This window comes from Symphalangus syndactylus, chromosome 19 (genome assembly GCF_028878055.3).
Source record: "Symphalangus syndactylus isolate Jambi chromosome 19, NHGRI_mSymSyn1-v2.1_pri, whole genome shotgun sequence".
NCBI lineage: Eukaryota > Metazoa > Chordata > Mammalia > Primates > Hylobatidae > Symphalangus > Symphalangus syndactylus.
In genome coordinates, this window is record NC_072434.2 from 41,839,165 (window position 1) to 41,854,905 (window position 15,741).

A 15,741-nucleotide genomic window follows, 5' to 3' on the forward strand; every position below is an offset into this window, starting at 1 on the left:
GGAAAACAGTGGCCTATGAATTTTTTTTTTTATTAGGTCAGAATTATCATGTTAATCTTTTGAGAAGAATAAAGCAAAATATTAGTAACTAATTTCATTGAAGATCTCAAACATAAGTTAGTAAAATTAAGAAACAATTTGAATTTCATATGTTTTTAGAGGGAAGATTCACTCCTTTGGAAGTTGAAAAAGAAAGCAGTTGTACTTAAATATGGGACATTCTTTTGAACTTAGAATTTCAGATTATGTATCTTCAGAGAATCCAGTATATAGGAGAAACTACAATTAGCTAAACTAATTTTAGCCACTTGAGTTCAGTGCAGCAATAAGACAAAAAGTGAATGCAAAATGTGTCATGTGCTTATTAGGTCATAGTACAAATCGCTTATAAAATGTACAGGGAATTTTTGTGTACATTGATTTGTTAATGGTGACTGATTTTTTTACTTTGTTTCATTATTTGGTGGCCCTTTTTGTCACTTTAATATGTAATATTCTGTTAGTTTTGTTTTTGAGAAGATGGAATTGCACCATGTCAGACAGAAAAATGCCCATTCTTGTCAGAATAAGGTTATCTCTTTGATTGCAGATGATGAAAGCCATGAACAAGTCCAATGAGCATGTCCTGGCAGGAGGTGCCTGCTTCAATGAAAAGGCAGACTCTCATCTTGTGTGTGTGCAGAATGATGATGGAAACTATCAGACCCAGGCTATCAGTATTCACAATCAGCCCAGAAAAGGTGAGCATTTGAGCTGGTTGAGATTATGATAATGGAAAATTATACTGGACTTGGACAGTTAGATAACTCAGTCCCGTAACATTCACTTTCTAGATAGGTGACCACAAACAAATTAATTAACCTTTCCAACCATATTCTTCAGGATTATGTTGACTCCCCAAGTGGCCAGACTCAGAGTTGCAAATGGGATATGTGTTATTGAGGGAACAGTTTTGAAAATATGCCCTTTGGAGAGAAGGATAGCATTAGGAGAAGTACCTAATGTAAATGACGAGTTGATGGGTGCAGCAAAACTAACATGGCATGTGTATACTTATGTAACAAACCTGCATGTTGTGCACATGTACCCTAGAACTTATAATAATTAAAAAAAAAAAAAAAAAAAAGAAAATATGCCCTTAGGATATTGACAAGGGCCAGCACTGGCATTTGAAGGCAAGACTAGGCCCCATAATGAGAGTATGTTTAGGTAAATTTGAAGCTTGTTGGATGACCATTCCCACAGAATCCTAATTAACTTGACAGGATTCTGAAGGAGGGTTCAGTGCTATTCAGAATGTGGTCTCCACACCCCAGATTCACTAATCAAAATTTGCATTTTAACGAGATCTCTGTGTGATTCAAGTGCACATTCGACTTTGAGAAGCATTGCTCAAGAGGCATTACCCAAAGCGTTTTCTCAGGCTCTATGGTGTTAAAAACTGTTCACATGAAAAAGTAAGTCTTGTTTAATACATTTAAGAAACGCTGTGTTAGGCCAGCCATGGTGGCTCATGCCTGTAATCTCAGCACTTTGGGAGGCCAAGGCCAGAGCATCATTTGAGCTAAGGAGTTCAAGACAAGCCTGGGCAACATAGCAAGACCCTGTCTCAAAAAAAAAAAAAAAAAAAAAAAAGAGCTGGGCATGGTGGCTCACGCCTGTAATCCCAGCACTTTGGGAGGCCGAGGTGGGTGGATCACCTAAGGTTAGGAGTTCGAGACCAGCCTGACCAACGGGGTGAAACCCCATCTCTACTAAACATACAAAAAAGTTAGCAGGGCGTGGTGGCACATACCTGTAATCCCAGCTACTTGGGAGTCTGAGGCAGGAGAATTGCTTGAACCCGGGAGGCGGAGGTTGCAGTGAGCCAAGATCACGCCATTGCACTCTAGCCTAGGCAACAAGAGTGAAACTCCGTCTCAAAAAAAAAAAAAAAGAACAAACGCTGTGTGTTAAACAAGTGTAAACAGGCTTCTTTACTATGGGACTTTATAGACCCATTAAGAAGCTGATGTGTAATCTAATTTTTCAAAAGGAAGATAGCATCTAGCTATTCCCAAATTTATTTGAACCACAAGTCTTTTTTTCCTCAGAGTTTCTCCAAAACCAGTGTTCCTTCGTATGTTTTGTGAAACACTTGTCTATTAGGCATACAGTAGGTCACTGTCTTCAAGATATATCTATATATGATATATATAGATATGAAATATGATATATCTATATCTATATACAGCGAGCGAGTGAGAGAGAGACAGAGACAGAGTCTCGCTCTGTCGCCCAGGCTAGACTAGTGCAGTAGTGTGATCTCAGCTCACTGCAACCTCTGCCTCCTGGATTGAAGTGATTCTCCTGCCTCAGCCTCCTGAGTAGCTGGGATTATAGGCATGCACCACCACGCCCAGAAAATTTTTATATTTTTAGTAGAGACAGGGTTTCACCATGTTGGCCAGGCTGGTCTCGAACTCTTGGCCTCAAGTGAATCCACTTGTCTCAGCTTCAGTGCTGGGATTACAGGTGCAAGCCACTGCAGCCAGCCAATATATTTTTAAAATCAATTGTTCAGTAAAGGTATAAAAGGAACTTAGCACATGTATATTCAAATGCAGTATCCAAAATAAGGTAGGTGTTGAGGATACAATGCTCCCTATTAGTCATGTTGTATCTAGAATATTCAATTAAGTTTTGTATATCATTAATGAAAATATAGTCATAAAACTAGAGGGTCTCCAGAGGATGATTCAAGACCTGTGAGAAATCTGGAGGTCAAAAGAAGCCTTCTTGAATAAAGTATGAATGTTTAACCTGGAAAGGTAGAGATTAGAAGAGGATGAAAGGTAGCCATCTCTATTCTTACGGTGTTTTATTATGTAGAAATAAGGCTGAGCTTCTTCTCTATAGCTACAAAATGCCAGAACTAGCACCAATGGGTGAAAGTTACAGGGAGCCAGATTTGGGCTCAATTTGAGAGCACAGTGTGTAACCTGGGAGTTATCCAGAGGTACAATGGGTTGCCTTGTATGATTGTTGGCTCCTGTCACTAGGAGTCTCTAACAAAACCTTGATGACCACCTCTTAGAAATATTGTTGGGCTGGCCGGGCGTGGTGGCTCACACCTGTAATCCCAGCACTTTGGGAGGCCGAGGCAGGCGGATCACAAGGTCGGGAGATTGAGACCATCCTGGCTAACACGGTGAAACCCCATCTCTACTAAAAATACAAAAAATTAGCTGGGCGTGGTGGCGGGCGCCTGTGGTCCCAGCTACTCGGGAGGCTGAGGCAGGAGAATGGCGTGAACCCGGGAGGCGGAGCTTGTAGTGAGCAGAGACCACGCGCCACTGCTCTCCAGACTGGGTGACAGAGCGAGACTCTGTCTCAAAAAAAAAAAAAAGAAATATTGTTGGGCCAGTGGGTAGGAAATTGGATTAGTCCAGTCCAGTTTAAGTAAGATCTGGAAAAATCAGGAAAGTACAGTGAAGTTTCCATAAAGCTAAATGTAACTGGTTTTTTTTTTTCTTTTATGAAGAGATAGTGGTAAAAAGAGTTTGTCTTTTAAATAAATGCTTTTATTAAAAAATAACTCTACTTGGCCGAGTGCAGTGGCTCACGCCTGTAATCCCAGCACTTTGGGAGGCCGAGATGGGCGGATCATGAGGTCAGGAGATCAAGACCATTCTGGCTAACGCGGTCAAACCCCATCTCTGCTAAAAATACAAAAAAATTAGCCGGGCGCGGTGGCGGGCACCTGTAGTCCCAGCTACTCGGGAGGCTGAAGCAGGAGAATGGTGTGAACCTGGGAGGTGGAGCTTGCAGTGAGCAGAGATAGCACCACTGCACTTCAGCCTGGGTGACAGAGCGAGACTCCATCTCAAAAAAAAAAAAAAAAATTACTTAGCAGATAAAATAGTTGGCAACCATATTTCTATCTTCAGAATATATTTGATCTAAAAAAATCTGAAGATCAATGGATTAGATTGGGAGTGGCAAACTTTTTTTGCGAAGAGCCAAATGATAAATATTTTAGACTTTGCAAGCTGTGGTTTTTGTCAACAACTATTTGGCTCTAGTATTATAGTGCAAAAACTGCCATAGACAATAAGTAAATGAATGGACATGGCTGTGTTTCAATAAAATTTTATTTACAAAAGCAGGCTGGAGGCCAAGCAGGCTATAGCTTGCCAACCCCCTGACCTCAACCATTAAGATTCCTTTTCTTGTAAGATACTTGGATTCTTAATTAGAGGAAGAACAAAACAAAATGGGGGAGTGGAGTGTATCTTAAAACCTAGTTCCCAGCATTGGAATTGTTGGTTACATGTTTATTGTGGAATATAGATTTGATTTTTTTACATTTTCTGTATGATGATGGTTGGAATTCTCAACTTTTAAATATTTCGTTATTGTTCTCAATCCCTCCAGCTTAGGGTCTGTCTTACTAAACTATTTCTATTGCTGTTTTAGTGACTGGTGCCAGTTTCTTTGTGTTCAGTGGCGCTCTGAAATCCTCTTCTGGATACCTTGCCAAGTCCAGTATTGTGGAAGGTAAAGAATGAATTGTTCAGTCCTCATAATAAGGACTGAACTTACGTACATAAAGGGAATCCTTTACACTTCTGCTGTAGATGTCTGACTCCTACTGTTTTTTCAGTAGAATCTCTTCAGCAAATTAAAACTGCCATGAGAGTGCTTAGTTCTCTGAAGAAAGGAATAAGTGGTAGGGATACCATGTGACAATGACATTAAAACTAGGAGATGGCCTTTCAGAGCTCTGGGATAAGGTACCTGAGGGCATGTAGTCTGAGTTCAAATATATCATTGGGTGGAAATATTAATATCTAAATGTGTAGATGAGAGTCAGTCTGTCCTGTCCACAAGAATGCTGTGGTCATCATTTGGAGTACAAAATGGGATGTGCTTGCTGCAAGTGTGCTATAATTAGACATGACACATATGTTGACAAAAGTTAAACTAAAGGCTAATTGGCACACCGTTTATTTTGTTGGTTATTCATTGTGTTGTGATTTTGTTACTCTTATTTCATAACAGATGGCTTAAAACAACCATTTTATCATGCTTGCTTATCCTCTAGATCAGGAATCTTGACAGGGCAATGCAGGGATGGCTTAACCCTGCTTCATGATGTTTAGAGTCTTAGTTGGGATGACTTGAAGTTATCTGATGACTGGGAGCTAGAATTATATGAAGGTTTGTTCACACACACGTCTGAGGCCTGGCCTGGGATGATTTAAAGACTAGGAGTGGTGACTGGGGTACTTACATGGGGACTCCTTAACATGGCTTGGTAGCATTGGGATAGCTGGACTTTTTACATGGTGGTTCAGGACTCCAAACATGAATGTTCTAGCAAGAAGGTGGAAGCTGCATTGCCTTTTGTGACCCATCCTTTGAAGTTATATTGTGTCATTTCCACCATACTCTGGTGTTGGAAAAAGGGAGGGGAATTAGACTTCACTTCTACATGGGAGAATGGGAAGATAGCATCATAGAAAAATGAGATGGGAGATATGGCCGTTTATGGAAAATGTAGTCTGCCTCACATGATGACAGGTTTTCATTTTTATGGTAGCTCACTCCAAAGCTCTGTGTGAAAACAGTCCTTTCTTAGGCCGGGTGCGGTGGCTTATGCCTGTAATCTCAGCACTTTGGGAGGCCGAGTGGGGGGCAGACCACTTGAGGTCAGGAGTTGGAGACCAGCCTGGCCGACATGGTGAAACCCCATCTCAACTAAAAATACAAAAATCAGCTGAGCGTGGTGGCGCATGCCTGTAATCCCAGCTACTTGGGAGGCTGAGGCAGGAGAATCACTTGAACCTGGGAAGCAGAGGTTGCAGTGAGCCGAGATTGTGCCATTGTACTCCAGCCTGGGTGACAGAGTGAGACTCTATCTTTAAAAAAAAAAAAAAAAATAGGTCCTTTCTTAGGGCTGGATTCCAGTGTGTTGATTGAAATACATAGATAATCTTACATATATTTATAGATACTGGCTTTGGTCTTCTTTTGGTAAATCTAATAAAACAGTGAGTGAAAGAGTGCACTAATATTTTACAACTAAAATTTACAACTCTCGACTACAAAACAGAAACATGCCATTAATAAATTGTTATGAAATCTAAGTTTTTGTTTTTTTTTTATAAGATGGAGTCTTGTAGCCCAGGCTGGAGTACAGTGGCACAATCTTGGCTCACTGCAACTTCTACCTCAAGTGATTCTCCTGCCTCAGTCTCCTGAATAGCTAAAATTACAGTTGTGCGTCAACACGCCCAGCTAATTTTTTTGTATTTTTAGTAGAGACGGAGTTCCACCATATTGGTCAGGCTGGTCTTGAACTCCTGACCTCAAATGATCCACCAGGCTCAGCCTCCCGAAGTGCTGGGATTATAGGTGTGAACCACCACACCCAGCTTAAAATCTAGGAGTTAAACAGTCATTTGGTCTAAAGCAACTAGTTAAAGCCTATATGATCAAGTGTTGACTATAGTTGAAATTGTGACTTCACAAGGTGATTTTAAAACACCCCTTAAATGTTGTTAAATTATAAAATAAGCTGGGCATGGTGGCATATGCCATAGTACCAGCTACTTGGGAGGCTGAGGTGGGAGGACCCTGTGAGGCCAGGAGCTTGAGGCTGCAGTGCATTGTGATCGTCCCTGTGAATAGCCACTGCACTCCAACCTGGGCAGTCATCTCTTACAAAACAAAAAGATAAATTAACCGGACACAGATCCTTACCAATTCAAAGCAGTGTGTTTAAAAATTATGTGTTTATGTGTCTGGGTTGGGAATTTCTTGGGTCTTGCATTTCACTTGTGTGTTTCAGTGGAGTGATTGGCTGACCATGAAATTTTTATTGAGACTCTTTAGAAATTATTTCATTATGTGTCAATGAAGCAGAGTAATTGATCAGCATGTGACAACTTTTACTGTCAATTTCAGTGTTTGCCTTCAACTCAGGTAGGTAGCAGCTGAAAAAGTTACCATCTGTTGGTTATCTGGTAGCTCATATGAAACTCTGTGGTAGGTTTGCCTTATTTGCTAGTCAATAAATGGATTTATCTCCAAGCCCACCACTGTAATTTATTCAGTGATTTATTTAGCAAACATTTATTGGGCATTCACTCTATGCCAGGCAGTCATAGTAAGGTGAGAGAGATGGAGATGCATACAAATAAATATGATCAGAGGATGATAAATGCAGGAGTGAAAGTAGGAACAAAATGTTCAGTGTGTCCAGAAGAAGAATGTGACTGTGTTTAAGTTTTCCCCTTAAGTAGTCTCAGGAGAAATTCTTAGTTGTGTCTGAAGTGAAATCAACAAGCAAGTGTTTTAATCTTGGCATTGCTTCTCACAACACTTTCAGTAAGAGGTTCAGCTCAAAGTGCAAAACCTCTGTATCAGTCAGCTTCGGAAAGCAGAGCTAAGGTTTACATTTAACTCGGAGGGATTTGCTAGATGCCAGGTGCTGTATTTCATTTGCCTCTCCTTTGGCTTTGTACTGATTCTTAGATGGTGTTATGGTCCAGATTACTGCAGAGAACATGGATTCCTTGAGGCAGGCACTGCGAGAGATGAAGGACTTCACCATCACCTGTGGGAAGGCAGACGTGGAGGAACCCCAGGAGCACATCCACATCCAGTGGGTGGATGATGACAAGAACGTTAGCAAGGGGTAAATGCAGCACATGTCCCCCCTTGTGGCTTTTAGTTATAGGTTAGGCTCTGGGTTTTGTCTGCTGTCTACATTGGTGTTTTATAGTTTTACTGAAAGCCCTGCCTAAAAGAAAGACTGCTTTGTATGCTTAACGTAGAATTTTAAATTTCTGGTTTTGTAAGTTAGTTTCTGAAGGAGTTTCTGTATGTATTTTTGAGGGAAGTATAAGTAGAGGCGTTGATGAAGCAAAAAAGTCCCTCTATAGTTATTGAGATAACAGTAATACCCGAGCCTTTTAAGATTTACAACACATTTTTGCCAACATTGTTTTGTTTGATATAATAACGGGTGTTAACATTTCCATTCTATAAATAAGTAAACAAGTACCAAAAGGCTAAGTGACTTTTCAGGTCTACAAAGCTAGGAAGTGATAAGTCTAGCTCTTAAAACCACCTTCTTGGGCTTCAAACTCTATATTCTTTCTCAGTGTTCGGCAACTCTATTCTAATGGTTCAAGCCAAAACCTTGGAGACATCTTTGACACTTTTCTTTCCCCCTCACCCCTTTCTTTCTCTCATACCCAGACATTCAGGGACAAGCTGGAAAACATTGCATTTATACATTACAAACTGAACTTTGTATCCTTTCTCAAAGGATTCTACACAACAAAGGGTGCTCTTTTTTTTTGTTTTTAACTTTGCTATTTGATGAATTAGAAATTAAACTTAAATTCAAGTAATTTTGACTAAATGAAGTGAATGCCTGATATTGAAGTTTAAGTTAGATTCGACTTTTAATACACAGAGATTTGGCCGGGTGTGGTGGCTCACGTTTGTAATCCCAGCACTTTGGGAGGCTGAGGCAGGTGGATCACCTGAGGTTGGGAGTTCAAGACCAGCCTGACCAACATGGAAAAACCCCATCTCTATTAAAAAATGCAAAATCAGCTGGGCATGGTGGTATATGCCTGTAATCCCAGCTACTCAGGAGGCTGAGGCAGGAGACTCACTTGAATCGGGAGGCGGAGGTTTCGGTGAGCCGAGATCATGCCACTGCATTCCGGCCTGGGCAACAAGAGCGAAACTCTGTCTCAAGAAAAAAAAAAAAAATAGAGATTCAAGAACATAAACAGGTTTGAAAATTGTTAGGGAAAGTTTAGAATCTTTGTGCCAATTATTTTGAATCCTAATCAGAATGGATGTGTATCTCCATGTATTTATACTTGTTGTATTTCAGGGAGGAAATTACTATCAGAAGTGGCCTTTTTGTTTAGGAATCTAGGAGTGATAATTTAGCACTAAAGGGAATGTGTTATGACAGATAAATAGATACTTGTTTACACCAGCACTGTCATAATTAGCAAGCAACTTGGTCAAATAATTCCTTTTTTTTTTTTTTGGAGACAGAGTCTTGCTCTGTTACCCAGGCTGGAGTACAGTGGTGCAATCACAGCTCACTGCAACCTCCGCCTCCCAGGTTCAAGGTGATTCTCATGCCTCAGCCTGCCCAGTAGCTGGGATTACAGGCGTGTACCACTATTGCCCAGCTAATTTTTTGTGTTTTTAGTAGAGGTGGGGTTTTGCTATGTTGCTGATGCTGGTCTCGAACTCCTGAGCTCAGACAGTCCACCACCTCGGCCTCCCAAAGTGCTGGGATTACAGGCGTGAGCCACCATGCCCAACAAATGATTCTTAATAAATATTTATTAGACTCCTAAGTTCCAAGCAGTGGGTCAGTAATGGGAATATAAGCACATAGAGGTGGATATATCATATTCCCTCCCCTTCAGAAGTTCATTTGTAAGTCAGGTATGCAGACATGAAGAATATATCATGACGAGTATGATTACAGAGTCAGGAGCAGAGTGAAAACAAGATTGAGTAGGTGACCATGCATTCACTGAAAGAAGGAATACTAGAAGAAGAGCAGGTTTGATTAATCAATTTCTTTACGTTAAAGAGAACTAGCTCCTGGAAAAATGACTCCTTTTTTGCATGTGTGTTCTTTGAATTATTTCAGTGCATAGATTCTTTCCCAAGAGCCCAGTTCATGTATATTTTTATACAGTGGCTTCTTCTTGCCATGATGTGCTGCACAGGTGTGTTCAGCAGGGTACCCAGTGTAATTAGCAGGAAGACTTCTGCAGGAAAACGTGATAGGAAAAATGGCTTTTCTGACCTCAAGAGCTGCTTCTGTCTTTCCTTTGCCTCTATTTTAGTGTCGTAAGTCCTATAGATGGGAGGTCCATGGAGACTGTAACAAATGTGAAGATATTCCATGGATCAGAATATAAAGCTAATGGAAAAGTCATCAGATGGACAGAGGTAAGGAAATGAAACTTGGCATACTTGACCCACTTTGGGCACAACTTTTTGCTAGGCCAAGAGCCACATTCTGGGTTGACTCTGTAGGATGAGAAAAAAAAAATCTCTGAGAAAAATCTTTCTCGTTTATACTCCAATTCCTATCTGAAATCACCAGGAAGAAATGCTGCCAGTTGCATCCTGCACCCGTCTGATGTATCCTCCTTCCTGTGAACTAACTTTTAGATATTTCTTTGCATTGGAACTCCAGAAGAGTAGATCTCTGAGTGGTACATTCCATCTTTGCTGTATTCTTCAGAAAGCTGGGTCAGTTATTCTGCACTTATAAACTATCTTAGATAACACGACGGTCTTTAAAAAATAGACTTACTTCACTAACAAGAAAACTAGACCAGGCACAGTGGCTCACACCTGTAATCCCAGCATTTTGGGAGGCTGAGGTGGGCAGATCACTTGAGGTCAGGAATTCAAGACCAGCCTGGGTAACATGATGAAACCCCATACCCACTAAAAATATAAAAATTAGCCGAGGTATGGTGGTGCATGCCTATAGTCCCAGCTGCTTGAGAGGCTGAGGCATGGGAATCACTTGAACCCGGGAGGCAGAGATTACAGTGAGCCGAGATCACGCCACTGCACTCCATCCAGCTTGGGTAACAGAGCAAGACTCCGTCTCAAAAAAAAAAACTAGGCTGGGCGCGGTGGCTCACGCCTGTAATCCCAACACTTTGGGAGGCCAAGGTGAGCAGATCACCTGAGGTCTGGAGTTTGAGACCAGCCCGACCAACGTGGATAAACCCCATCTCTACTAAAAATACAAAATTAGCTGGGCATGGTGGTGCATGCCTGTAATCCCAGCTACTCAGGAGGCTGAGGTGGGAGAATCGCTTGAACCTGGGAGGTGGAGGTTGTGGTGAGCCGAGATTGTGCCATTGCACTCCAGCCTGGGCAACAAGAGTGAAACTCCGTCTCCAAAAACAAACAAACAAAGAAAACTAAAGCTCAGAGACTAATTAACTTGCTCAAGATTACAAGGCAAATAAATAATGATAAAATCCTGATTAAAACCCAGATCTGGCCAACTCCTAAGCTCTTTCCCACTGTATTAATTTGCTCCTTAACTTGAAAGCTGTATTAGAGGCTCACCTGGGAATGAGAGGAGCAGGCCAGTGACCCTTTTTTGTATGTACATATCATATAGATCAGAAAGTTTATTCTCTTTATCCCCAAGAGGTCTGAGAAAAAATAAAATATGAAAAAAATTTTAAAAGTTCTCATGAGTAAACAGGTAGATCTTAGATCCCTTTATTACTTTTGAACCTCATGTATGCTCATTTGTAAAGGATTAAATTATAAGATCTCTAGGATTCTTTTGAGCTTTGAAACTCTTATGTTTTTTTAAAAAAATTCTGTGACTTCTAGCTTTTCCATTTCACATGAAACAGAGACCCAGGGTTGTTAAATCTCTTACTCAAGTTCATATGGCTGGTTCCTGATAGCAGAGATGAGACCTGGTTCTCCAGTTCTGAGCAGTTGTCCTAAGGGACTCATCCTGCGTAACAGGCTCCATGATTTCATATGCAGCCAAGGGATTTTAGTTGCTTGCTATGTAATGATTCATCCCTTTGACACATTTTGAGCAGTGCAGAGTCTGGAACATGTAAAACACTTTATGGCTTATAAAGCAGTTTGACCTCTGTTCCCTCCTTTTTGCTCCCCAGTAGCAGTGAGGTAGGTAAGCTGCCCATCCTAAGATACAAATGAGAAAACAGGCTCAGACAGGTCATGTGACTGTAACTTTGGGACTGATGTTGGTTAACGGCAGAGCAGGGGCCAGCACTCAGGTCTCCTGACTCCCACTCTGTCATTTCATGCCACCACTCTCCAGTGCATCCAGGTACGGGGCTTCGGAGCTGCCTCCTTTGTAGTCCTCTCAGCGTAAGTTCCTTATGGAGCAGTAAGCTAGGGGTTGCTATATAGAAACATCGTGTATTTGCATTTCTGTATCTTTTATATTTTGCCTTTTTTTTTTTTTTTTTTTTTTTTGAGATAGAGTCTCACTCTGTTGCCCAGGCGGCAGTGCAGTGACACAATCTCTGTTCACTGCAAGCTCCGCCTCCCGGGTTCACGCCATTCTCCTGCCTCAGTCTCCCGAGTAGCTGGGACTACAGGCGCCCGCCACCATGCCCGGCTAATTTTTTTTTTTTTTTTGTATTTTTAGTAGAGATGGGGTTTCACCACGTTAGCCAGGATGGTCTCGATCTCCTGACCTCGTGATCTGCCCGCCTTGGCCTCCCAAAGTGCCTTTTTTTTTTTTGAGACTGAGTCTCGCTCTGGTCGCCAAGGCTGGATTGCAATGGTGCGATCTCGGCTGATTGCAACCTCTGCCTCCCGGGTTCAGGCGATTCTCCTGCCTCAGCTTTCTGAGTAGCTGGGACTACAGGCACGTGCCACCACGCCCGGCTAACTTTTGTATTTTTAGTAGACAGGGTTTCACTATGTTGGCCAGGCTGGCCTCAAACTCTTGACCTTGTGATCTGCCCGCCTCGGCCTCCCAAAGTACTGGGATTACAGGTGTGAGCCACCATGCCCAGCCTTATATTTTGCCTTTATATAGTTTTATCTTCACAATAACCAGAGAAGTCAGGTGCTTTCCACTTTACAGAGGCAAATTAAATTTTTTTTTTTTTTTTGAGATGGAGTCTTGCTCTGTCACCTAGGCTGGAGTGCAGTGGCACAATCTCGGCTCACTGCAAGCTCCACCTCCCGGATTCATGCCATTCTCCTGCCTCAGCCTCCCAAGTAGCTGGGACTACAGGCGCCTGCCACCACGCCCGGCTAATTTTTTGTATTTTTAGTAGAGATGGGGTTTCACCATGTTAGCCAGGATGGTTTCGATCTCCTGACCTCGTGATCCGCCTGCCTCGGCCTCCCAAAGTGCTGGGATTACAGGCGTGAGACACCACGCCACCGTGCCTGGCCTTTTTTTTTTTTTTTTTTTTGAGACGGAGTCTCACTGTCACCCAGGCTGGAGTGCAGTGGTGTGATCTTGGCTCACTGCAAGCTCCACCTCCCAGGTTCACGCCATTCTCCTGCCTCAGCCTCCCGAGCAGCTGGGACCATAGGCGCCTGCCACCATGCCCGGCTACTTTTTTGTGTGGTTTTTTTTTTTTTTTGTATTTTTAGTAGAGATGGGGTTTCACTGTGTTAGCCAGGATGATCTTGATCTGACCTTGTGATCTACCCGCCTTGGCCTCCCAAAGTACTGGGATTACAGGCATGAGCCACCGCGCCCGGCTGAGGCTAATTATTAAGTCTTCAGCCTGGCCAGCATGGTGAAACCCCGTCTCTACTAAAAATACAAAAATTAGTCTGGCTTGGTGGCAGGCTCCTGTAATCCTAGCTACTTGGGAAGCTGAGGCAGGAGAATCGCTTGAACCTGGGAGGCGGAGGTTGCAGTGAGCCGAGATTGTGCCATTGCACTCTAGCCTGGGCAACAGAGCGAGACTCCATCTCAAAAAAAAGAAAAAAAAAGTCCTTTGGGCCGGGTGCGGTGGCTCACGCCTGTAATCCTAGCACTTTGGGAGGCTGAGGCAGGAGGATCACCTGAGGTCAGGAGTTCGAGGCCAACCTGGCCAACATGGTGAAACCCTGTCTCTACTAAAAATATAAAGATTAGCCAGGTGTGGTGGTGCACGCTTGTAGTCCCAGTTACTTGGGAGGCTAAGGCAAGAGAATTGCTGGAACCCTGGAGGTGGAGGTTGTAGTGAGCTGAGATCGTGCCACCGCACTCCAGCCTGGGCAGTGGGCAACAGAGTTGAGACTCCATCTCAAAAAAAATAAAGTCCTTTGGGCCAGGTGCAGTGGTTCATGCCTGTACTTCCAGCTCTTTGGGAGGCCAAGGCGGACAGATCACCTGAGGTCAGGAGTTCAAGACCAGCCTGGCCAACATGGTGAAACCCCATCTCTACTAAAAATACAAAAATTAGCCACGCATGGCGGCACATGCCTGTAATCCCAGCTACTCAGGAGGCTGAAGCAGGAGAATCACTTGAACCTAAGAGGCAAAGGTTGCAGTGGGCAGAGGTCATGCCACTGCACTCCAGCCTGGTGACAGAGCGAGACTTTGTTTCAAAAAAAAAAAAAAAAAAAAAAAAAAAGGAAGTCCTTTAACTTCCTTTAGTCCTCTAAGGGACTTGCTCATGACCCTTCCTCTATGGTGCTAGGACTTGGGTCATCAGTTCCAAGTGTGTTCCACTTCTGTCTGTGCACAGTGCTGACACAGCGCCCGCCTCTATAGTGGCAGGGCTGTGTGGTGGAAAAAGCTCTGCAATAAAAGGCTCAGATGCCAGGCTCAGCCTGGCTCTTCCTCTGTCTCTTAAGTTCTTCTGTGCCCTTGAGCCAGTCAATTCCCTTCCAAGACTAATTGTAAAATAAAGCAGCTGAGTCACGTCAGCTATAAGGGCCATTCTCTTAGACTTAAGATCATTTTCTAGGTAAATTGTCCACATATAGGGATTACCTTTTAGTGGCATACAATGCAAAATGGAGGCCTTTTCTAGTTCTGAGAAGAATGTGCCATTGCAACCATGGAGGCTTGCAGGGAGTTAGGCAGGCTGCTGCTGCCGTTTTGTGGATGCAGAGATGGAGAGACAGGGATTTTTTTTTTTAGGTGGAAGACATAAATGTCCGACTTTTCCTGGCCTAGGGACTTTATGGTGTCCTGTTCCTGTCATGTCTTCCGCACATCTTGAAGAATCAGGGTGCTCATATACAGTAAGCTAATCTACTTCTCCCAAAATCTAGGCACAAGTTTAAAAGTCTCTTTTGTTTGGGGAACAGGTGTTTTTCCTAGAAAACGATGACCAGCACAATTGCCTCAGTGATCCTGCAGATCACAGTAGATTGACTGAGCATGTTGCCAAAGCTTTTTGCCTTGCTCTCTGTCCTCACCTGAAGCTTCTGAAGGAAGATGGAATGACCAAACTGGGACTACGTGTGACACTTGACTCAGATCAGGTATGACATGTCTTCCGCAGCTTTTAAAGCTGGCCTTGGGCAGCATCTGTATTTCTGACATGTGAGTTTTTCTGCATCACCCCAGAGAGCTTAATTCTCCGACCTTGTGGCCTGACCAGATATAGTGTTCTGGCCCTCCCTTTAATAGTACTATACCCACATGTGATGCTTGGTCAGATTCTCTCAGAACCCTTTGAACTGTGGCTTCTTCACCTGCATGCCTTCCAAGGAGCTGGTTTCCTTCTTAGTGTGGGGTAAAGAGGGGAGCATGTGGTAGGACCTGCCAGGTCCTGCCTTGATGCTTACAAATCACCAGACCTCTCTGTTCCCTCAACACTTTAGCTTCGAGTCACTTAGAACTTGGGTGTAGACTCAGCTTGATCCCCCTTCCCCACTGAGTATTAATTCTGCCCAGCAAGCTGCTTCTGGCCTGAGTGCTTATGAGGAGAAACTGGTTCCTGAGCACAGGGTTGTGCCATTATCAGGGAATGATGAAAGGTTCTGTGTCTGGCCCCAGTTCCTGACTAGTCATCAACAAATATTTATTTTCTGCTTAACGGTTTGCCCAATGCTATACTAATGAAGTATTCTGGTACTATCTCACGTAAAACAAAGAACAAGCATTTTTCTGCTAAATATGTGAGCCTCTTGAGGGCAGGGACCTGATACATTCATCTTTGGATCCCTGTGTTTGTAGTTGCTCAGAAGACGGTGCATGGATGAATAGATGAA

The 15,741-nt window shown here is 42.9% G+C and overlaps 1 protein-coding gene across 4 annotated transcripts in view; it reads left to right on the forward strand.

Annotated features, from left to right (window-relative positions):
- Positions 1-15,741, forward strand: part of ZFYVE9 (zinc finger FYVE-type containing 9) — a 202,677-nt gene that overhangs the window by 183,813 nt on the left and 3,123 nt on the right. For 3 of the 4 annotated variants that reach the window (XR_010114760.1, XR_010114761.1, XM_055235227.2), the window contains 5 exons: positions 590-740; positions 4,459-4,539; positions 7,522-7,684; positions 9,885-9,990; positions 14,833-15,009. Coding sequence is in view for 2 of the 4 variants with exons in the window: in XM_055235227.2 (XP_055091202.1) it covers positions 590-740; positions 4,459-4,539; positions 7,522-7,684; positions 9,885-9,990; positions 14,833-15,009 (678 nt within the window). In the remaining 2 variants the exon portion in view is untranslated. The remainder of the gene's footprint in view (positions 1-589; positions 741-4,458; positions 4,540-7,521; positions 7,685-9,884; positions 9,991-14,832; positions 15,010-15,741) is intronic. The other variant, XM_055235228.2, reaches the window with a different exon arrangement.